The sequence below is a fragment of the Carcharhinus amblyrhynchos genome, chromosome 14 (genome assembly GCF_965287045.1).
Source record: "Carcharhinus amblyrhynchos chromosome 14, sCarAmb.v2.hapA, whole genome shotgun sequence".
Classification (NCBI taxonomy): domain Eukaryota; kingdom Metazoa; phylum Chordata; class Chondrichthyes; order Carcharhiniformes; family Carcharhinidae; genus Carcharhinus; species Carcharhinus amblyrhynchos.
In genome coordinates this window covers 221,854-247,000 of record NC_137337.1, presented here as the reverse complement: position 1 = coordinate 247,000, position 25,147 = coordinate 221,854, and the positions used below count along the sequence as shown (strand labels likewise).

At 44.8% G+C, this 25,147-nt stretch overlaps 1 protein-coding gene across 2 annotated transcripts in view; it reads right to left on the bottom strand.

Annotated features, from left to right (window-relative positions):
* Window positions 1–25,147, bottom strand: part of pomt2 (protein-O-mannosyltransferase 2) — a 215,986-nt gene that overhangs the window by 145,722 nt on the left and 45,117 nt on the right. For both annotated transcript variants that reach the window (XR_013888529.1, XM_080202117.1), the window contains exons 6-8: window positions 18,717–18,876; window positions 16,174–16,280; window positions 12,550–12,632 (exon numbers count right to left, since the gene is read on the bottom strand). Coding sequence is in view for 1 of the 2 variants with exons in the window: in XM_080202117.1 (XP_080058243.1) it covers window positions 12,550–12,632; window positions 16,174–16,280; window positions 18,717–18,876 (350 nt within the window). In the remaining variant the exon portion in view is untranslated. The remainder of the gene's footprint in view (window positions 1–12,549; window positions 12,633–16,173; window positions 16,281–18,716; window positions 18,877–25,147) is intronic.

Sequence of the window (25,147 nt, the reverse complement as noted above, 5' to 3'; positions counted from 1 at the left end):
GGCGGTGCTCCCAAGCGTCTGCTGCCCTTATCCTACTTGGTGGCACTGCTCATGGTTTGGAAGGTGCTGTCCAAGAAATCTTGCCAAGCTCCTGCTGTGTATCTTGTAAATGGTGACCATTGTTGCATTGCACTGTGGTAGAGGGACACTGAAGGTGGTGCATATGATGCCAATCAATGCAGCCAACAAGTCAACAAATCCTCCATCCATACACTGACCAAAGCAAAGAACCTCATTGGTTACACCTATACCCTTAACACTACACACCACTCTCACCAACTCCCAGGCACAAAAAGAGTCATTCCAGGAAGCATGAAAAAATATGCAGGCCTGCATGTGAGAGTAAAATAACATGGTCCTAATGCCTCCTCCCCAGCTTACTCCTGACAAACATTCAATCTCTGGAAAACTAGGTGTACGAACTTAAAGCCAGTCTCACTTTTCAGAGGGAAACAGGAGACTGCTGTGTACTTCGCTTCATGGAGACATGGCTCACTCCTGCTTCACTGTCCTACACAGTAAGAAGTCTCTCAACACCAGGTTAAAGTCCAACAAGTTTATTTGGTAGCAAAAGCCACTAGCTTTCGGAGCGCTACCCCTTCGTCAGGTGAGTGGGATTTCAGTTCACAAACAGGGCATATAAAGACACAAACTCAATTTACAAAATAACGGTTGGAATGCGAGTCTTTACAGGTAATCAAGTCTTAAAGGTACAGACAATGTGAGTAGAGAGAGCGTTAAGCACAGGTTAAAGAGATGTGTACTGTCTCCAGACAGGACAGTTGGTGAGATTTTGCAAGCCCAGGCAAGTCGTGGGGGTTACAGATAGTGTGACATGAACACAAGATACTGGTTGAGACCATCCTCATGTGCGCGGAACTTGGCTATCAGTGTCTGCTCAGCGACTCTGCGTTGTTGTTCATCGTGAAAGCTGCCTTGGAGAATGCTTACCCGAAGATCAGAGGCCGAATGCCCGTGACCACTGAAATGTTCCCCAACGGAAGAGAACACTCTTGCCTGGTGACTGTCCAGCGGTGTCCATTCATCCGTTGTCATAGCTTCTGTATGGTCTTCCCAATGTACCATGCCTCGGGACATACTTTCCTGCAGCACGTCAGGTAGACAATGCTGGCCGAGTTGCAAGAGTATATACCCATGTACCCGGTGGATGGTGTTCTCACATGAGACGATGGCATCTGTGATGATGATCCGGCACGTCTTGCAGAGATTGCTGTGGCAGGTTGTGTGGTGTCAGGGTCTCTGTTCTCCTGAAGGCTGGACAAGCCTACGGAGAAGCCCTCTGTATACACAGGATCTGCTCAGATGGGGAAGATCACTACAGACACCTCCAGATGCTGAAAGATGCCCTCATAAGAACAGGATATGGCATTTGACTCATCAATCGACAGGTCCCAGGATATTGATAGTGGGGAATTCAGAAATGCTAATGTCGTTGAATGTCAAGGAGCAATGGTTAAGATTGTACATGATCATGTACAATCATGTCTTATTGTACATGATCATTGCCTGGCATGAATGTTATTTGCCACTTGTCAGCCTAAAGCTGGATATTGTTCAAGTCTTGCTGCAAGTGGACATAGACAGTTTCATTATCTGAGGAAACATCCCCATTTCTGACCTTACGATGGAAAGAAGGTCATTGATGAAGGAGCTGAAGATGGCTGGACCTAGAACACCACCTTCAGATCCTTGTGCACTGATGTCCTGAAACTGATTGATCTCCAACTACCACAACCGTCTTCATTTGTTCTAGATATAATTCAAACAGCGGAGAGTCTCTCCCCCCACCCCCACCACCCATTGTCCCTCAATTCACACTGACCTCAGTTTTCCTAGGGCTCCTTGGTGCCATACTTCGTCAAAATGTTGTTTTGATGTCAAGGGCTGTCTCTCTCACCTCATCTCTGAGATTCAGCTCTGTTGTCCATGTTTGAACCAAGGCTGCAATGAGGTCAGGAGCCAAGTGACCCTGGCAAACCCAAACTAGGTGTCACTGAGCAGGTGCTGCTTGACAGCACTGTTGATGAGCGCTTCCATCATTTTTTACTGATGGGGCAGGAACTGGCTGTGTTGAATTGTCCTGCTTCTTGTATAATAAACATAGTTGGCTAGTTTTATGCATGATGCCAATGTTGTAACTGTACTGGAACATCTTGGCTGGGGGTACAAGAGGTTCTGGAGCATAAGTCCTCGGTACTATTGCCAGGTGAATATTGCCATGGCTCGTGGCATTTGCACATGCTGTGCTTTCAGCTATCTTTTCTGTCACATGGAGTGAACTCAGTTGGCTGAAGATGGCATCGGTGATGCTGGAAAATTCAAGAAGAGGTCGAGTTGGATCAGCCACCCAGTACTTCTGGCTGAAGATTGTTGCAAGTGCTTCAGCCTTATCTTCTGCATTGTTGTGCTGGGTTTCCCCATCATTGAGGACTGGGTACTTGTCAGGCCTCTTCTTCCAGTTAGTTGTTTAATTGTCCACCACCATTCACAACTGCCTGTAGCAGGGCTGCAGAACTTACATTTGACCTAATGGTTATGGAATCACTTAGCTCTGTCAACTGCATTTTGCTTACACAGTATGGCATGCAGGTGAGTTCATTTTTAGGTCTGCCTGATGCTGCTCCTGGTATGTCCTTCTACAGTCTTCCTTAAATCAGGATTAATCATCTGGCTTGACGTTAACAGTAAAGTACAAAATATGCAGGTCCATGAGGTTACAGCAGTTGAGTACAATTCTGCTGCTGATGATGGCCTCAAGTGCCTCACGAGTTGAGAGCTGTTAGATCTGTTCAGAATCTAACCCATTTAGCATGATGGTAGCACCATAAAACATACTGGGAAAGGCAGAAAGTGTGAAAACAGGACTTGGTCTCCACAAGGACTGTGCAATGTCACTCCTACATGTGTCACAGAAACATAGAAAAAGTACAACACAAACAGGCTCTTCGGTCCACAAGTTGCGCCGAACATGTCCCTATCTACTAGGCTTACTTACAATCCTCTATCTTACTGAGTTCCGCGTACTTATCCAAAAGTCCCTTAAAAGACCCTATCGAATCCGCCTCCACCACCACTGCCAACAGCCGATTCCACTCACCCACCACCCTCTGAGTGAAAAACTTACCCCTCACATCTCCTCTGTACCTACTCCCCAGCACCCTAAACCTGTGTCCACTTATGGCAACCATTTCAGCCCTGGGGAAAAGCCTCTGAGAATCCACTCGATCAATACCTCTCAACATCTTGTACACCTCTATGAGGTCAGCCCTCATCCATCATCTCTCCAAGGAGAAAAGACCGAGCTCTCTCAAACAATCCTCATAAGGCATAAAACCTAATCCAGGCAACATCCTTGTAAATCTCCTCTGCACCCTTTCTATGGCTTCCACATCCTTTTTGTAATGAGGCAACCAGAACTGAGCACAGTACTCCAAGTGGGGTCTGACCAGGGTCTTATACAGCTGCAGCATTATCTCCCGACTCCTAAACTCAATTCCTCGATTGATGAAGGCCAGTACAGTATATGCTTTCTTAACCACAGCCTCTACCTGCGAAGCTGCTTTGAGCGTCCTATGAAACCCAGACCCCAAGATCATTCTGAACTTCCACACTGCCAAGTGTCTTACCCTTAATATTATATTCTGTCATCCTACTTGACCTGCCAAAATTAATCATCACACACTTATAAATGAACAGACACATCGGAGGTCAAGTATAATTTTCTCTCTTTTTGGCTCCCTCACCATCTACCACAGACCCAGTCTAGCAGCAATGTCATTTGGGGCTCTACAACTCCGTCTTTACTGGTCTACTGAGCTGTATTTGGTGACGGGCATTAAAGTCTCCACAAAGATTGCATTCTGCGCCCTTGCCACCCTAGATGTATGCTTCAAGCAGTGTTCAATATGGAACAGTACTGAGTCATCAGCTGGGGCATACACAGAAACAGCAGGAGCTTTCCTGATGCCTTGAGACCGCATGAGATCCACGGTCAATGTTAAGGACTCCCAGGGCAACACCCTCTCGTTTGTCTGTTTATCTCTGTGCCATCATGTAATATAAACAGGGCCTAGTTTTAAGGCTGATAAAATTGGATATCCTAAATTAACGAATTGGGCATATTAAAATCAAACACAGTCAAACCTCAGGCAGGCCAATTGTACAATACACAAACATGTCTGGGCCTGATTCATCAGTCACCCATCAAAGGTCGTTGCACCCTACTGATACTTAGCAGGAGACCATTGCACCCCATTGAAATGCACCGGCCTATTGTTAGAAGCCCAGCTCGGGTTAGACTTTGTCACCAAGAGTTCCTGCAGTTGGCTTAATCTGATAACACGTTACATGTAAGTAACAGCATGGAGATGGACACCTGGGGGTGGACCCTGGTGTCCTGTCATGCAAACATCAAGAAACCCACTGGGTATTGGAACCCCCTCCTGGGACCTCATTGGCTGGAAGCCAGAGATATTTCTGGAAAGGCAAGCAGGCAGGGGATAATGGGACACATTTTCAGACACCAGGAGCAAAGACTTGACGAAGGAGGCAACCCTTGACTATCCGGAAGACTGACCAGAGAAGGAAGGAAGGAAGAAGCTGCCATCGAGACTCACCTTCGTGATGACGGACCAGAAGGACTCAGCGAATCGAGCCTGCAGTTTTAACCAAACCATCTTTGCAGGAGGTATACTTGAATCTGGGGGGTCCTTTTGTTTTATGTGGGTAAATTAAGGGTTAATAGTGTCATTATTAATAAACTTGTTGAACCTTTACTTGTGTTTGTTCTTTGTCCATCTTGCAAATAAAGGCACTGGGATAAAATCTTGGAGTAAGCAAACTGGTCGAAAGTATCTGAGAATTAACAGGCACAACATTGGCACCTCAGACGGTCCTTCGATAAGAAGTGATACGTTGCTCCGAAGTCGAACTTTCAAACCGGTATTCTTCAACACTCCGTCTGAGCCTGAATTAAGAGGACAGGTGCCCCATGTGATGGCCAGGCTTAAGTGAGTGAAGGACTAATACAGATTTGCCCAGTAAATTGGGCCATGTTAGCAAGTGTGAGGTTATCCACTTTGGCAGGAATAATAGTAGGAGGGATTACTATTTAAAGGGCGAAAAGCTGCAGCATGCTACGGTGCAGAGGGACCTGGGGGTCCTTGTGCATGAGTCGCAAAAACCCAGTCTGCAAGTGCAGCAGGTGATCAAGAAAGCGAATGGGATGCTGGCCTTTATAGCGAGGGGGATAGAATATAGAAGTAGGGAGGTCTTGCTGCAACTGTACAGGGCACTGGTGAGGCCACAGCTGGAGTACTGTGGGCAGTTTTGGTCGCCGCACTCGCACAAGGATATTTTGGCCTTAGAGGAAGTGCAGAGGAGATTCACTAGGCTGACACCAGAGATGAGGGGGTTGGACTATGAAGAGAGACTAAATAGACAGGGTCTGTACTCGGAGTTTAGAAGGATGAGGGGGGATCTTATAGCAACATATAAGATAATGAAGGGGATGGATAGGGTAGAGGTGGAGAGATTCTTCCCGCTCAGAAAGGATAGCAGGACTAGAGGGCACAGCCTCAAGATGGGGGGGGGGGGGGGGGGGGGGGGAGCGAGCAGTTTAGAACGGAGTTGAGGAGGAACTTCTTCATTCAAAGGGTGGTGAATCTCTGGAATTCTCTGCCCGTTGAACTGGTGGAGGCTACCTCGCTAAATATATTTAAGTCACGGGTAGATAGGTTTTTGGTAGGCAAGGGAATTAAGGGTTATGGGGAGAAAGCGGAAAAGTGGAACTGAGCCACTTCAGATCAGCCATGATCTTATTGAATGGCGGGGCAGGCTCGAAGGGCTAGATGGCCTCCTCCTGCTCCTACTTCTTATGTTCTTTAAACCCGGTGTCTGTAACACAAGGCAAAGAGTGTAGTTAGAACTACAACAGTCTGGGGAATTTAGGTAAAATCTATGGGAGGGAATTTAGTGGAAACCGGACCCCTACCCTGATCTCTTACCTATACTCAAGTAATGAATCCTAAAAGGAAATAATTATGGCCAGTCATGCTGAATGGGAGGAAGTGTCCCATTTATATTTGAACCATAAGCGGCCCAAATGTGTACAGTGGGGTGACGCCTCAAAACCGGATCTGGGATCCGAGGGAGAGAATTGTTGGAGTCGTGCCCATAAGGAATTGGGTAAAAGGGCTCTCAAGCTTCGGAAGGCGATTGCGATTTGTCTTGAACAACTTCTTGGTAGTGAAGCAGAGATTATCCGGGTTAAACATGACAGAGAGGCCCAACTAAAGCAGGACTTAATGAGTGCTACCTTGCGCATATAACAATTAGAAGCAGAGGTAAACACACGAAAGGAAAGGAACCAAATCAATATGATACACATGAGCCAGTCCAGGCTCAATGTGATAAAGCCTACCAAAAGGCACAGCGTGCTATCAGTGAGAGAGAGGTTGCACTGCAACAGGTAGAGGAATTTAAACATAAATGCAGCGATTTGAAGGCTGCAGTAAAAGTTTTACACCAAGCAGGAAAAGCAAATACAGACCGCGCAACAGACCACTCCAAATGCCTCCATGAGATTGCAGATTTAAAAATCATAACTAGCTATAAAAAGGAGTGTAATGAGTGCACACACCTCCGAAACAGGGGTTACTGACCCAGAGGTAGAGTGGGGGGATTTAGAAGAGGATGCCTGTCATTATGCAACGGCTAGTGTCACTGCCGACTGGGGACCCCCACTTCCCTTCCCGGTAGTGGAACCAACAGCACCACCTAATCCAGCCCCCATCTCAGAAAACTCAGTCTCAGCTCCTAGTCCTATTACCATTCCAAAGAACAAAGAACAACCCAGCACGGGAAACAGGCCCTTCGGCCCAACGAGCCCGTGCTGCCGCATCCTCCTACATACACACAGGGCAGGGTGGGTGTGAGTGGAACCCCTAATTTAGCCAGATTCAGGGGAGAATAGTGTCAATTTGGTATACCAAATAAGGTACCAAATTTGGTATTCCAATAAACTCAGTCACTAATCTGGTTCCTGGTCTGAAGAATCTGGTCACTACCCAACGACAGGACAGACAGAATGACAATGTAACTTATGTAACTCCATACACCATGACACAGCTCACTGACATAGCTAAAGCGATTGGAGCATTTGAACCCTCTGGGGATCCACAAGCTCTCTTCTGGCTGCCATAGGCTACAACAGGAATGACCCAGTACAAGGTTTAAACAACTGCCAACAAAAGAGAGGGGAGCACCCGAAAGCCAATGCTGGCCGACTATGGAACCAATTTGTTGCCGTTTTCAGTCAATTAAATTGAGTCTAATTAAATGCACACCACCGGACCCTGATAGCACATGCCACCAAAGGGAATCAGAAAGCCTGTGAGAATTTTGATGCTGATGATAATACACATGCTGAAGCCTGGGCAATCCGCAAAATGACTCGTGCGTGGGAGCGGAAAGTCAGACAGACACCCCCAAGCCCACAAAACAAGGAAAGATGAACCCGATCAATACAGACCCAGCCCTTGTTTGGCATAATGAAGGGGGAGGTGGAAACATGGGACAGGGAAACTCAGGATACCCACCCTCATATACCCACCCTCATATACCCCTGCCAATCATCGATATAGAAAAGCACAGCCCCGCGCAGAAATCCGATATATTCCCAATCCCAGGTACAGGGAACAAGATAAAACCAACCCCAAATATGCACCCTCCCCACAAGCACAGTGTTATACCTGTGGGCAACCCAACCATTTTGCCCAGGACTGAAGGGCACCACCAAATTTCAGGGGACCAGCAAACCCCACACACATTGACCACTGCTGATCACCAACACAGGGAACCACAAAGCCACACAGGACATAGGTCCAACCCCCGACACCGAGAAAGATACAGAGCTGAATCCAGAGGCCCATGCCCACAAGCACAGTGTTATACCTGCGGGCAACCCAACCATTTTGCCCAGGACTGTAGAGCACCAGCAACTACCCCACATGACCATCTCAGCAGTTCCCCGACGATGGACCCCGACCCATGCCCCTCGAAGGACCGGCCCAACAAGCCGCTATAATCCCCACCCACTACCCCTAGAATCAGCACATGAATCTGCGGTTCCCACCCCAATTTCAGGAATAAAACCCTAACCCAGGGGACCGCGATCAAAAGGATGGGGGGACCCGCAAACCTTATCCCCATGGCGCTCCTGGTACCAGGACTCCCAGAACCATTTGACCTGGTGCTCACTAGAGGTGGTAATGCAGTGGGTATCTGGCAGCCAAAGCCTGCCCACGTAGGTTCCCTTCACTAAGGAGGAATCAGGACATCACAGTCCAGATTGTAAATAGCTTTATCCATTCACTCCACGCATCACCCATTTGAAGAGGGCTTCTTATCTTCCCACATTACACTGCGCCATAATCTTCCCACACACCACAGTGGGATGAGGAATCTATTGTTACACTGTACCATAGTCCTCCAACAACAAGGACACATGCCACATACCCAACATTTTATTTTCACGCTTCGCAAACTCCTTAGCAAACTCAACCCATTAAACACTGATTGCTGACCAACCCTTCGTACGACACTATTGGGCCTTTATTATTCATTTACTTATTTCTTTGTTTCTTTTTAAAAAAAAGGAGTCATATGACATTCTTGTAATGAAATCGAAAAGAGAATCAGGTATAGCTTTAAATTAAGGGGTGGTAGTTATAGGACGGATGTCAGGGGTAGGTTCTTTACCCAGAGGGTGGTGAGGGATTGGAATGCCCTGCCTGCTGCAGTTGTAAATGCGCCTAGTTTGGGGGCGTTTAAGAGATCTGTGGATAGGTTTATGGATGGAAAGGGTTTGGTTTAGGTTAGAGGGTCATTGTTTTTTAACTGGTCGGCGCAACATCATGGGCCGAAGGGCCTGTTCTGCGCTGTAATGTTCTATGTTCTATTAATAAGAATTAACAGGTGCTACCTTGATCTCCCCCAGAGTGAGCTACATACTTCTCTGATATCTGGGACTCCTTGTCTCAGACCGAACCACAGACACCATCTCAGCCAAAGACCAGCCTACAATGGGAGCACTGATTACTGCTCCCTAAGGACAACCTTCACCGGTGATTGGTGGGTGTACATTAACCACGGGTGCATGGAGCTAGCCTGTCTAGCCCATGGACCAGAAAAAGGGCTGGAATTAGAAAAGAAATGCCCCGGTAAGGTTATTCAGAATGAGTATATCTACTATAAAATTAAGAATGGGTTAAGACCAACAGTTAACACACCCATCCCCACTTGTCCCAAAACCACCTGAGGGCCCCAAAATGAGTTAATACTAAAACGTACAGGGAAAATATTACTCGACAACACACACCACGAATTGGTACCAGTAGTGGTAAATTTAGCTGGAACACAATTACCAGACTGGTGTCCCTCTCCACTTAGAAAATTGTACCTCCACTTGACCAAGAGGCTGCTAAGCCAAAAAACTGGGGCGCACGCGGGGGAAGAGATGCCCAAAGGGGCACAAGAGGAGGGAAATCCCGAATGATCCGGTGACTGCAAATGGAGCAGAGGTATCCACCATTAATGCATTGGATCTGGCTGATTTGATTAATAAGCTCAGAGTCCTAACCCAACAAGTTAAACAGACCTTGGACAGCTTAAATGAAAATGCTCGGTAAGATGCTGAGGGAGATTTGGCTGAGAATGGAGCTAGTAGCCTTATGGTTACTGTACCAGAAGGACATCCCCAAACTATTAATCAGATCACCCGAGAGAGGGTGGAAGATGATGCCAGGCAATAGAACCGAACCCTATGTAACATCTATGGGCAATGGATGATCGTCTTGACCAGGTTAACAGGGGGAAGTTCCATCCTGGATCAGTGATGAACAGATTGAACACCTGTACTAGGAAAAAGACGCCCCAATGTCACTAACTGCCAATTAGGCAACTGAATAAGGTCTGGTCTAACGATAGTTGTAGAGGAACCCCAGAGACTGCACTAGGAATGGTTTTGGGGATCCCAGTTATTTTAGAAGATAAGATCGGGTTGAGACTTTTTGAAGCAGAAAATATAGGGATCATTAAAGGAGGGATGTAGATGGGATACCAGGGGACTCTACCGTATGTGGTTGAGAAAGGAGGGAAGCTCATAGGCATCAGTCTGGAGAAATGTGAACACACAGACAAAATGGTTGTGCCCATATCTGATGTATGAAAATGAACATGCCTTGTGTGGATTCAGAACAACCACTGACCTAAACTGTACATTGGAAATTCGAAATTTGGAAAGGGATGTCATTCGGGTGGCTTACAGGGGGGAGGGAGAATATTGTATTACAACCTCGCTAGAAAATTACCAGTATGGGGCAGCCATTTGTAACACCTACAACACCACCTTTTGCATTAAATCACAAACTCCCACTAGGATAGGATTAATTGAGATGGTAAACATACACAGAAGAGAAATAACACTAATAAATGCTGACGAGAAATGGAGACAAAGCTTGGGAGACTATTTTGAAATATTTGATACTGGGCTAACACTTCTCCCTGAGAAACTTCAACAAATTCAGACACAATTAATCACAGCACGCAAAGTGGTGCAAACAGGGGAAACAGAAAAGAACATTAGTGAAATTATGGTGGGATTGGGGTTCAAATGTCCAAATACACCCACGGGTCCGCATTCTGTCACACCTGGCCAAAATAGGAATCCTACTTATGGCAGTGTACCTAGCCATCCTCACATTCAAATTCACCCAATGGAAGAAGGAATTCCTGCAAAAGAAGGACTCGGCAAGAGCCATCTGAAGACGGGAGAGGTTCTGCAATCAAAAGCCTTGATACTCTCCCATCTATATTTAACATGTCAAGTCACCTGCCACTTTGTACTGTTTATTGCTTTGTTTTGTATATACCAGATCGATGTATTGTTTCTTATTGTTTTTTAAAAATTATTTTACTTCATTTAAGTTTGTTGGTACTATTGTGGGTTAGGGATGATACTGTCAACCGCAGATTCGGGGTACTTGCTTGCTGCTGAGGTGGTTTGATGAAAATTGAGAGATCTGTTTGCTAATACTCACTGGGTCAAGAGGAGGGAATATAATATAAACAGGGCCTAGTTTTAAGGCTGATAAAATTGGATATCCTAAATTAAAGAATTAGGCATATTAAAATCCAAAACAGTCAAACAGGCCAATTGTACAATGCACAAACATGTTTGGGCCTGATTCATCAATCACCCATCAAAGGTCATTGCACCCTACTGATACTTAGCAGGAGTCCCTTACATCCCATTGAAATGCACCGGCCTATTGTTAGAAGCCCAGATCTCGCCAGACTTTCTGTCACCAAGAGTTCCTGCAGTTGGCTCAATCTGATAACAGGTTACATGTAAGCAACAGCATGGAGATGGACACCTGGGGGTGGACCCTGGTGTCCTGTCAGGCAGATGCCAAGAAACCCACTGGGTATTGGAACCCCCTCCTAGGACCTCATTAGCCAGAAGCCAGAGAAGTTTCTGGAAAGGCAAGCAGATAGGGGATAAAGAGACACTTTTCAGACACCAGGTGCGAAGACTCGATGAAGGGGGCGACCCTTGACCATCCAGAAGACTGACCAGAGAAGGAAGGAAGAAGCTGCCATTGAGACGCACCTTTGTGATGACGGATCAGAGAGACTCAGCGAATCAAGCCTGCAGTTTTAACCAAACCATCTTTGCAGGTGTTATACTGGAATCTGGGGTATCCTCTCGTTTTATGTGGGTAACTTAAGGCTTAATAGTGTTATTATTAATAAACTTGTTGAACCTTTATTTGCGTTTGTCCTTTACCCACCTTGCAAATAAAGGCACCGGGATAAAACCTTGGAGTAAGCAAACTGTTCGAAAGTATCTGAGAATTAACAAGTACAACAACCGTTTCTGGTCAGTTTGTCCTGTTGGTGGAACAGCACAGAGTCAGAAATGGTGATGCTGGACAATGGCAAACTCAGCTCTGTTGACCCTGCTAGCTCCTCCTTATTTGCATCTGAGGGCTTGTGCCAAAAAAGTGAGTCAAGCAAAAGCATGACAATCATTCTCATGGAATCACATTGGCATGGGATCAGGATTTTGAATTTGATGATCAGCCATGATAATGAATGGCAGAGAAGGCTCAAAGGGCTGAATGGCCTATGCCTGCTTTTATTTTCTACGTATGTTTCTACATATATCAAGCTAGTTTTGTGCCTGGGGAACTTCTACCGTCAGCCAATACTGGGTTCCATCTTCTTTCACAATCCAGGATGTACCTCCCAACAGTCATTTCTCAGTAGCTCCCACTTTTCATCCCTTGAAATCTGAACTCTTTCACCAAAACCACCCATACAGGGATCTCCTCCCAACACATGGATCACAATTCCTGTTTACAACTTCAATTAATGATTTGCCCAGGATCTGCTGGAAGGTTGGATGCAGCTTGGCTATTTACTTCAGCAACTGCCCGAAACAGTTAGTATTTAAGAAACACGTACATTCTGGCATTGATGCATTGTGCAAGTTGTTGCCAATCAGACGAGACTGAAATGCAGAGCTGAAAAATCCATCACCAGGACCGCTGCAAAGACAAAAAAGAGGTGTGAGCTACCAACACACTAACAATTCCTGTTTGATTATAGAACAGAAACACTATCCAATTACATAGTTACTTCATTTGTGGGTGACTGAGGGGACTTCTGTACACTTAACAGGTGCAAACATTTACTCCCACCTTTACCCTGCACTCAGTACCAGCCTCAGATTCTGCCGGCCATTAATAAAAGGCTCCAAGATTCCAAAAAGTGGCAGACTCTCCTGAGGGTGGCCATCTGCCAAAAGTTATCACATTATTAAGTTGTTTCCAATCTAACTATTAGCATTAATCTTCCTCAATCCTCTTAATTACAATCACCATATTGTCAGCTAGTCGCCATTCTTCCGTCAAAGGCATTGTGCTACGTTTGGGCTGTTTCACATAGTTACTCTGTTAGAAAATGAGAAATGACATCACATTTCCTGATATAATCAAAGTCAGCATGGATTCACAAAGGGGGAATCATGCTTGACGAATCTACTGGAATTCTTTGAGGATGTTAGTAGTAGAATTGACCGAGGAGAACCAGTGGATGTAGTTTATTTAGACTTTCAGAAGGCTTTCGACAAGGTTTCACGTGGCAGATTACTATGTAAAATTAAAGCACATGGAATTGCAGATAGAGTCTTGAGATGGATAGAAAGCTGGTTAGCAGCTGGAAGCAAAGAGTTGGCACAAACAGATCTTTTTCCATTGGCAGGCAGTGACGACTGGGGTACTGCAGGGATCTGTGCTAGGACCACTACTATACATATCATATATTAATGATTTGAAACACAGAACTAAATGTACTCTCCCCAGGTTTGCACAGGATATAGAGTGTGGTGAGAGGTGAGCTGTGAGGGGGATGCAGAGATGCTTCAACTTGATTTGGGCAGGCTGAGTGACTGAGCATATGCATGGCAGATACAGCATAATGTGGACAAACATCAGGTTATCCACTTCGGTAGCAATAATAGGAAGGCAGATTATTACTTGAATCGGTGTAAATTGAGAGAGGGGGATACCCAATGAGACCTTGGAGTCCTCATGCATCAGGAGCTGAAAGTAAGCATGCAGATAAAGCAAGCAGTGAAGAAGGAAAATGGTATGTTGGCCTGCATAGCGAGAGGATTTGAGAATAGGGATGTGGTTGTTTCGTTGCATTTGTTTGGGGTGTTGGTGAGGCCACACTTGGAGTATTGTTTGCAGTTTTGGTATCCTTATCTGAGGAAGGATGTCCTTGCTATAGAGGGAGCACAGCAGGCTGATTCCTGGGATGGCAGGACTGTCATATGAGGAGACACTGTATTCTTTGAAGTTTAGAAGAGTGAGAGAATCTCATAGGAACTTATAAAGTTCAAACAAAGTTAAACATGGTAAATTCAGAAAGATAGTTTCCAATGGTGGGGAGTCCAGCACCAGGATCATCGTTTGAGGATAAGGGGTTGACCTTTTAAAACTGAGGTGAAGGGAAATTTCTTCACCCAGAGTGCTGAATCTGTGGAATTCACTACCATAAAAAGTAATTTGAGGCCAAACCATTGTGTGATTTCAAGAAGAAATTAGATATAACTTTTGGGGCTAAAGGGATCGAGGGGTATTGCAAGAGGTGGGAGGTGGAATCAGGGTTTTGAATTTGATAATCAGCCATAATGAAAATGGACGGCAGGGCAGGCTCATTGGGCTGAATGGCTGATGCTTGCTTCTATTTTCTATGCACGTTTCTCCAGAAAACTAAACCTATAGTATTCTTGAACCTCGCAAGAACATCAATGCAAGAGGAAAACCTTTAGAACATAGAACATAGAACGTTACAGCGCAGAACAGGCCCTTCAGCCCTCAATGTTGCGCCGACCAATTAAGAAAAAAGCAATGACCCTCTAACCTAAACCATTCCCTTTCCATCCATAAACCTATCCACGGACCTCTTAAACGCCCCCAAATTTGGCGCATCTACAACTGCAGCAGGCAGGGCATTCCATACCCTTACCACCCTCTGGGTAAAGAACCTACCTCTGACATTCGTCCTATAACTACCACCCCTTAATTTAAAGCTATGTCCCCTCATGCTAGCTTTCTCCATCCAAGGAAAAAGGCTATCACTGTCCACCCGATCTAAACCTCTAATCATCTTGTACGTTTCAATAAGGTCTCCTTTTAGCCGCCTTCTTTCTAACGAAAACAACACCAAATCCCTCAGCCTCTCCTCATAGGACCTTCCCTCCATACCAGGCAACATCCTGGTAAACCTCCTCTGCACCCTCTCCAATGCCTCCACATCTTTCTTATAATGTGGGGACCAGAACTGTACACAATACTCCAAGTGCGGCCGCACCGGAGTTTTGTACAGTTGCAACACGACGTTGCGGCTCCGAAATTCAATCCCCCTATCAATAAACGCCAAGACACCGTATGCCTTCCTAACAACCTTATCGACTTGATTTCCAACTTTCAGGGATCTATGCACATATGCACTTAGATCCCTCTGTTTGTCAACACTATTCAGAGTCCTACCGTTAGCCCTATGCTCTACACATTTGTTATTCCTGCCAAAGTGAATTACCTCACACTTTTCCGCATTAAACTCCATTTGCCACCTCTCGGCCCAGCTCTGCAACTTGTCCAAGTCTCTCTGTAAACTATGACACCCCTCTTCACAAAATGTCTCTTTTTTCAGCCATACTCATGTTCTGTACTACCAAGTGACAATTTGTATAACTTCTTAAATTTTGTACATAGACAAAATACTTCAACTGGGACTCCACTGGGTGGGTGGGGGAGTGAGCGGTTGGAATAGAGAATGAAGGGGAAATATCACCAAGGTGAGATCCACCAGTGCTGGATGACATAATACTTGCCTTTAACTCAATACTTAGCTGGTGTTCAACTACACATGCGGAAGCAGTGGAACAATGTAAGTGTCACTAGATCAATAGTCCAGAGGCTCAGGCCAAAGCTCTGAGGATATAGATTCAAATCCTACCATGGCAGAGTAAATTAGTCTCAGCAATGGTGACCATGAAACTATCATTCATTGTTGTAAAGACCCATATGGTTCACTGATGTTCTTCAAGGAAGGAAATCTGCCATCCTTACCTGGTCTGGCATCCATGTGACTCCAAAACCACAAGAATGTGGTTGACTTGAATTTGCTGTGAAATGGCCTAGCAACCCCCTCAGTATAAGGGCAATTAGGGGTGGCAACAAATGCCAGCAACACCCATATCTCATGAAAGAATAAAAGGAGAAAAATTTAAATTGCCTACACATCTCCAACTTGAAGACAATTCACATAGCCTCATGATATACCCACCTAGCTGCGACTAGGAACTAATTTCACTTAGGACACTTAAAATGAGTATCCTTTCAACATGTGGACTCATTTTATTTGACAGGAAAAACAGGGTCAGATTCAAGGAAAGGAGGCCTTTAAACTCTGTTTGAACCAGATCTGAAACTAGGCTCCAACAGAGAAAAGATAGGCCGTGGACCATTAATGAGTTGAGAGTTTAAGTTCCAACAGAGTTTCTATTCAATAACTCACCTTTTGTTTAAAACCAAAAAATGAATTCCAAACAATGCTGTGTAGAATGCAAGAGGCAAGACGATGAGACATAAAACACGTGCTAGTAAGTGTTTCCCAAATTCGACCTGCCAACAAAATATGCATTCATGAGTGACAAACCTAGCTTTTAGATATGTAACAATTGCTCCACTTAACTCTTCACTTTCGTTTTGTCAGCTTCCTTCAGATCACATACACTCAGTATTTTTTTAAAAATCATTCACAGAATGTGGGCATCACTGGCTAGGCCAGTACTTATTAGCTATCCCTAGTTGCCCTTAAGCGGGTGTAGGTACCCAGAGCATGACCCTGGAACTCTAGATTACCAGTCCAAAGACAATACCCCTATGCCACTGCCTCCACTAACATCTTTGCATTTCTAAATGTTCTGCCTCCTCACTAGTCTCATTATATTCAAATGAAGATTAATCACACCATCTCTAACTCGTTAATTTTTCCATAACCTCTAAACTGTGAGCTCTACCCCCTCTAGTCTTCCTTTCTCCTACAGAACTTGATAATGCAAACACAGCATTACCTAACCTGTACTCCTTAATTTCTCTTCTATTCCTCAACATGAATACGTCATCTCTCGAACTGAAAACAGGGTGATAGGGGTATCAGTATTTTGGGATTTGAGAATCTATCAATGCTCAAAGTCAATTGTAACAAAAATCTGAATTTCCATATAGATTACTTGAACCATACAATTCTTAGGCATCTCCATTTTATAATGATACATCCAGTTTGGTTCCAGTTACACCATAAGAACATAAGAAATAGGAGCAGGAGTAGGCCATCTGGCCCTTCGAGCCTGTCCCGCCATTCAACAAGATCATGGCTGATCTGTCGTGGCTCAGTTCCACTTTCCCGCCCTCTCCCCATAACCCTTAATCCCCTCTCTTATCAAAAACCCATCAACCCGCTTCTTAAAAATATTTAGCGAGGCAGCCTCCACCACTTCAACGGGCAGAGAATTCCAGAGATTCACCACCCTTTGAGTGAAGAAGTTCCTCCTCAACTCCGTTCCAAAAGCGGACTGCTTAAAAATTTTTATATGTATTAGTCTACATAATCAGTGAAGCCAGCTCCGGAGTTGAGAGGGTTGGCTTATGATGAAAGGCTGAGTAGACTGGGGCTATGCTCATTGGAATTCAAAAGAGAGGAGATCTTATAGAAATATAAGATTATGAAGGGAATAGATAAGATAGAAGCAGGGAGATTGTTTCCACTGGCGGGTGAAACTAGAACCGGAATAAGGGGACGCAGATTTAGGACTGAGTTGAGGAGGAACTTCTTCACAAAGTATTGCGAATCGGTGAAATTCCCTGCCCAGTGAAGCAGTTGAGGATACCTCATTGAATGTTTTTAAGGCAAGGGTAGATAAATTTTTGAACAGTAAAGGAACTAAGGGTTATTCTGAGCGGGTGGGTAAGTGGAGCTGAGTCCACAAAAAGATCAGCCATGATCTTATTGAATGGCAGAGCAGGCTCGAGAATCCAGATGGTCTACTCCTGCACCTAGTTCTAAAAATATAAGAACATCTTGCAATAACATATACATACATGTAACGCATGCATATTGAGGCTGGATGACCCTTCGTCAGAGCTGTGACAAAGGATCATCTAGGCTCAAAACATCACCTCTTTCTCTCTCCACAGATGCTGTCAGACCTGCTGAGATCTTCCAGCACTTTCTGTTTTTGTTTCAGATTCCAGCATCCGCACTGTTTTGCTTTTAACTCCATAAAGCATTCTGGGGAGTCAAAACTGAAACAAAATGGACTTGCAGACATCAATCCATTGCTTCACAGAAACCAGAACATTATGTTCATTTGCTCTTCTATTCATCACTTTGAAAACAACTCAGTGGTTACACCACAATCTGAACAAGATTTTAGATCACCCTGAGCTTTCTAATACACGGAATGCAACCTATCCTAACAGCATGTACACAACAGTCACCATCTGTCTACAGTTCCCACTGCCTCGGAAAAGCAACCAGCATAATTAAGCGCCCCACATACCCTGGACGTTCTCTCTTTCACCTTCTTCCATCGGGAAAAAGATATAAAAGTCTGAGGTCACGTACCAACCGATTCAAGAACAGCTTCTTCCCTGCTGCCATCAGACTTTTGAGTGGACCTACCTTGCATTAAGTTGATCTTTCTCTACACCCTAGCTATGACTGTAACGCTACATTCTGCATTCTGTCTTTTCCTTCTCGATGAACAGTATGCTTTGTCTGTATAGCCCACAAGAAACAATACTTTTCATTGTATGTTAATATGTAACAATAACAAATCAAATCAAATAACAGCATTTGAATTCCAACTTTCCTTTCTCATGAAAATTTCTGACAATTGCGTTACCTACTGATTAGGATATCCAATTTTCAGTCGTACTACTTGACCCAGTAAATAATGCCCGAGCACAGTTGAAAAACTGCTCAGAAACACGTCCTGCATATTGCTTCTAAATAACAAATCTCTGGAACATGAAACTATTAGACTAACTGCTTACCAGAGAAATATCCAGCGTTCCCAGGAGCTGCCAGAGATCAAACGCAGTATTAATTCCTACCAGAAGGATCACAAAGATTCCAACAAATTTTACCCCAAGTGCTCCAGCAAGATTAACTCCAGTCAGTACTAGCCACTTCCACCAAGTTAGAGAAAAGGGCCTATCAACAAAAGAGAAAAAGAACGAAAGTATGAACATAGTAAGTGATTAATTCATGCAAATAATATATAAATGTGCACAACCGGCAAGAGAACACAGAATAACACTTCAGAACAACCAGAACCCACCAGGAAGCATTCAGCACGGTATCTTATAGACATAGAAATTCAAATCATTGAATTGTGTTGCATGGAAGAAGGCCATTTGGGCCTTTTGTCCCTACACTAAGTTTTTTGAAAAAAGCTAGCCAATAAGTTTCACAGCACTGCTGTTTCCCCAGAGCCATGCAGATTCCTCCCTTCAAGTATCTATTCAATCTGTTCCTATTGGTCTTTCAGGTAGTGCATTCCCAACCATCAAGGAAAATAGGCACCAGGAGGACACAGACAGGTCAATTTTATATCTGATTAAATATAATGCAATAAAATGAGCAGTGACTTGATTTATTACCACATATATTGGTATACAGTAAAAAGTATTGTTTTTTGCACTCTATACAGACACGGCATACTGGTCATAGAGAAGGAGGGCGCAGAATATAGTGTTACAGTCATAGCTGGGTGCAGAAAAAGATCAACTTTATACAACGTAAGTCCATTCAAACATCTGGTGGCAGCAGAAGAAGGCATTCTACTGAAGAAGGCATTCGGCATGCTTGGTGTCATCGGTCAGAACATTGAATACAGGAGTTGGGACGTCTTGCTGAAGTTGTACAAGACATTGGTAAGGTCACACTTGGAATACTGTGTGCAATTCTGGTCACCCTATAATAGAAAGGATATTATTAAACCAGAAAGAGTGCAGAAAATATTTACTGGGATGCTACCAGGACTTGGTGGATTGAGTTATAAGGAGAGGCTGGATAGATGGGACTTTTTTCCCTGGCATGTAGGAGACTTAGGAGTGATCTTATAGAGGTCTAAAGAATAATGAGGGGCACAGATCAGCTAGATAGTCAATATCTTTTCCCAAAGGTAGGGGAGTCTAAAACTAGAGGCATAGGTTTAAGGTGAAATGGGAGAGATACAAAAGGGTCCAGAGGGGCAATTTTTCCAGAGAGTGGCCAGTGTCTGGAACAAGCTGCCAGAGGTAGTAGAAAAGGCTGATACAATTTTGTCTTTTAAAAAGCATTTAAATAGTTACATGGGTATGATGGGTATAGAGGGATATGGGCCAAATGTGGGCAATTAGGACTAGCTTAAGGGTTTCAAAAAAAAGGTCGGCATGGGCAAGTTGGGCCAAAGGGCCTGCTTCCATGCTGTAAATCTCTACGACCTCAGACTTTTGTATCTTTTTCCCCCAATGGAAAAAGGTGGAAGAGAATATGTCCGGGGTGCATGGGGTCCTTGATTATGCCAGCTGCTTTTTCGAGGCAGCAGGAAGCTATAGACAGAGTCAATTGTTGGGGGGCTGGTTTGTGAGATGGACTGGGCTTTATTCACAATGCTTTGTAGTTTCTTGCAGTTTTGGACAGAGCTTGAGCCACACCAAGCTGTGAAACCTCCAGAAAGACTGCACCAACAACAATCCCACCCAGGCCCTACCCCACAAATTTACCCTGCTAAATCCCTCTAACCTACATGTCTGGGACACACAGGGACAATTTAGAATGGTCAATCAACCTAACCTGCACATCTTTGGACTGTGGGAGGAAACCCAAGCAGACACAAAAAGAACATGCAATCTCCACACAGACAGTGACCCAAGCCAGGAGCTACATATGTTCATTATGTGATAGTGAAATTGGTGCTTGTTAAGTTAATTTTCCAAATCAGAAAAAGTATTCACTCTGGGGACAATACTTTTTACCAATCTGATGCAGTCTGTAAAAGTTGGTGAGAGTTGTAGTGGCCATGCCGAATTTCCTTAGCCTGCTGAAAGTAGAGGCATTGCTGGGTTTTCTTAAGTATAGCATTAGCGTGGAGGGACCAGGACAGGTTGTTGGTGATCTGGACATCTAGAAACTTTAAGCTCTTGACCATCTCCACTTCATCATCGCTGATGTTGACAGGGACATGTCCTCCATTATGCTTTCTGAAATTGATAATTATCTCCTTTGTTTTGTTGATAGTGAGGGAGAGATTATTGGCGTCGCACCAATTCACCAGATTCTCTCTTTCCTGTACTCCGTCTAATCACTGTTTGAGATCGGACCCACTACAGTGGTGCCACCAGCAAATTTGAAAATAGAGTTGGAGCAGAATTTGGTCACATAATCACAGGTGTGTTAGGAGTACTGTCAGAGGATGAGGGTGCAGCCTTGCGGAACACCGGTGTTAAGGATAATCGTTGAAGGAGGTGTTGTTGCTCATTCTTACTTATTCCACTTAATCTGTGGATTAGAAAGTCTAGAATCCAGTTGCAGAGGGAAGAGCTGAGCCATAGGCCACGGAGTTTGGAGATGAGTTTTGTAGGAACAATGGTGTTGAAGGCTGAACTGTAGTCAATAAATAGTAGTCTTACACAAGTGTCTCTGTTACCCACATGTCCCAGGGTTTTGTGCAAGGCCAGGGAGATGGCATCACAGATACACTGTGGCAAGCATAATGATACAGAGTACATGGTACAACTTCAACAAAAGTACAGAAACATAGACATCTTGGGGCTTGTGCACAAATTCTTGAAGTTTAAAAAGTCATTACAGCGCAGGTGTTGATTGGGATCAACAAGCACGTGCAGCCTCTGTGGGGCTATCCAGTCAGTCCATTTCCCCTGCTATATTCACATAGATCTGCAAGTTCATTTCCTACAAGTGCCCATCCAACTTCCACTTTAGGTAATGCATTGTTTCCATTTCCACTATCCTCTGAGGCAGGGACAGCCAGGTTATTTACCACTCACACTACAGAAATTTTCTTCCTCACATACTCCACTTGTACCTGTTGCCCCAAAAACTTAAATCTGTGACCTCTCGTTCTTTTACAATAAGTTAATGGGAACAGCTTTTCTTTGTCCATTTTATCTAAATCTTGTAATCCTGAACAACTTTCATAAATCTCCCTCATTTACTTTGCTGCAGGAAGAACAAATCCAGCTTCTCCAACCAACCTCATGGCTGAAACCATCCTGGAAAATCTTTTCTGTACAGTTAAGGACCCAAATCCTTCCTAAAGTATGGTGGTCAGAACTTGTTGGATTACTGTTGTGGTGGCCGAACCAAAGCTTTAGAAAGATTCAGCATAACGTCATTTTTTTCTACCCACTAATACTATTAACGAAGCCCAAGATCCGTTATGCTTCGCTGACTACTCTCTAAATTTGTCTTTAGGAACACTGGACTTAGGAGCAAGAATAGGCTATCTGGCTGTTGAAATCATAGAATCTCTTCAGTGCAAAAGGAGGCCATTCAGCCCATTGAGCCTGCACAGACAACGATCCCATCCAAGCTCTATTCTCATAACCCTACTAATCCCCTGACACTGATGGGCAATTTAGCGTGGCCAATCCACATGACCTGCAACATCTTTCAACGGTGAGAGGAAACTGGAGTACCTGGAGGAAACCCATGCAGACACAGGGATAATGTGCAAACTCCAGACAGTCATCCGAGGCCAGAATGGCACTGCAAGGCAACAATGAACATAAGAGCATAAGAAATAGAAGCAGGAGTAGGCCATCTAGCCTGCCCCGCCATTCAATAAGATCATGACTGATCTGAAGTGGCTCAGTTCCACTTTCCCGCTTTCTCCCCATAACCCTTAATTCCCTTGCCTACCAAAAACCTATCTACCCGTGTCTTAAATATATTTAGCGAGGCAGCTTCCACCACTTCAACGGGCAGAGAATTCCAGAGACTCACCACCCTTTGAGTGAAAAAGTTCCTCCTCAACTCCGTTCTAAACTGCGCCCCCCTTATCTTGAGGCTGTGCCCTCTAGTCCTACTGTCCTTTCTGAGCAGGAAGAATCTCTCTACCTCTACCCTATCCATCCCCTTCATTATCTTATACGTCTCTATAAGATGCCCCCTCATCCTTCTAAATTTCAACGAGTACAAACCCAGTCTATTCAGCCTCTCTTCATAGTTCAACCCCCTCAACTCCGGTATCAGCCTAGTGAACCTCCTCTGCACTCCCTCCAAGGCCAAAATATCCTTGTGCAAGTGCGGCGACCAAAACTGCACACACTACTCCAGCTGCAGCCTCACCAGTGCCCTGTACAGTTGCAGCAAGACCTCCCTGCTTTTATGTTCAATCCCCCTTGCTATAAAGGCCAGCATCCCACTTGCCTTCCTGATCACCTGCTGCACCTGTAGGCTGGGTTTTTGCGACTCATGCACAAGGACCCCCAGGTCCCTCTGCACCATAGCATGCTGCAGCTTTTCGCCCTGTAAGTAGTAGTCCCTCCTACTATTATTCCTGCCAAAGTGGATAACCTCACACTTGCTAACATTGTATTCCATCTGCCAGGTCCTCGCCCACTCGCTCAGCCTAACTAGATCCCTCTGCAGACTTTCCACACCCTCCGCACAATTTGCTTTTCCACTTATCTTTGTGTCATCAGCAAATTTCAACACCCTACACTCAGCCCCCTCCTCCAAATCATCTATATAAATGGTAAATAGCTGAGGCCCCAGCACCGACCCCTGGGGCACTCCACTAGTCACCAACCGCCAATCAGAATAGCACCCAATGATACCAACTCTCTGCCTCCTATTAGACAGCCAATCCTCTATCCACGCTAACACCTTACCCCCAACTCCATGCCCCCTAACCTTCTGAAGCAACCTTTTGTGCGGCACCTTATCAAACGCCTTCTGAAAATCGAGAAACACCACATCCACCAGTTCCCCTCCGTCTACCGCACTAGTCACATCCTCATAGAATTCCAATAAATTTGTCAGACACGACTTCCCCTTAACGAATCCATGCTGCATCTGCTCTACCAAACAATTTTTCTCAAGGTGCCGCGCTATTTCTTCTTTGATGACGGATTCAAGCATTTTTCCCACAACAGACGTAAAACTAACCGGCCTATAATTCCCTGCCTTTTGCCTGCTACCCTTTTTAAACAGTGGCGTAACATTAGCTGTTTTCCGATCTTCCGGCACTTCCCCGGAATCCAGCGAGGTTTGGAAAATAATCACTAAGGCATCTACTATCACCTCTGCCATTTTCTTCAGAACCCTGGGATATATTCCATCCGGTCCTGGGGACTTGTCCACCATCAGTCCCGCTAGTTGATCAAGCACTACCTCTCTAGTGACTGTGATCGCATTCAGGCCCTCAACTCCTACCATCCTTCTATCTTTAATACCCGGCAAACTATTCACGTCCTCCTCCGTGAAGACCAAGGCAAAAAACTTATTTAAGGCCTCAGCCATTTCCTCATCCCCCACCACTAAATCCCCCCTCTCATCCTCTAAGGGTCCAATATTCACTCTAGCCAGCCTCCTCCTCTTTATGTATTTATAAAAACTCTTACTATCCTTTTTTATATTTAGTGCCAGTTTAGCTTCATAGTCTATCCTTCCTTTCTTTATCATCTTCTTCGTCAATCTTTGTTGATTTTTAAACCTCTCCCAATCTTCTACTCGCCCACTACTTTTAGCCACTCTAAACGCATCAGCTTTTAATTTAATACTCTCCTTTATTTCCTTCAATACTCTCCTTTATTTCCTTCAATACTCTCCTTTATTTCCTTTACTAACCATTGTGCCTCTGTGCCGCCCATTTAACAACACTGGATAAGATCACGACTGATCTGACTGTGGTCTCAATTCCGTTCTGCTGTCTGTTCCCCATAAGCCCATACTCCTTTGTCTACCAAGAATCAGCCTCATCAGCCTTGAAAAAGTGTAATGAACCAGCTTCGACTGTGTTCTGGGAAGTTAGAACATAGAACACTACAGCACAAACAGGCCCTTCGGCCCATAAGTTGCGCCGATCATATCCATACCTACCAGGCCATAGGGCTATCTGTCACTCCCAATCCCATTAAATCCCATGTACTCATCCAGAAGTCTTTTAAAAGATCCCAGCGAGTTCGCCTCTACCACCACCGACGGCAGCCGATTCCACTCACTCACCACCCTCTGAGTGACAAACTTACCCCAACATCTCCTCTGTACTTGCTCCCCAGTACCTTAAACCTGTGTCCTCTCGTAGCGACCATTTCAGCCCTGGGAAATAGCCTCCGAGAATCCACCCTATCTATGCCTCTCAACATTTTATAAACCTGTATCAGGTCGCCTCTCAACCTTCGTCTCTCCAGGGAGAAGAGACCTCGCTCCCTCAACCTATCTTCATAAGGCATGCCTCCCAATCCAGGCAACA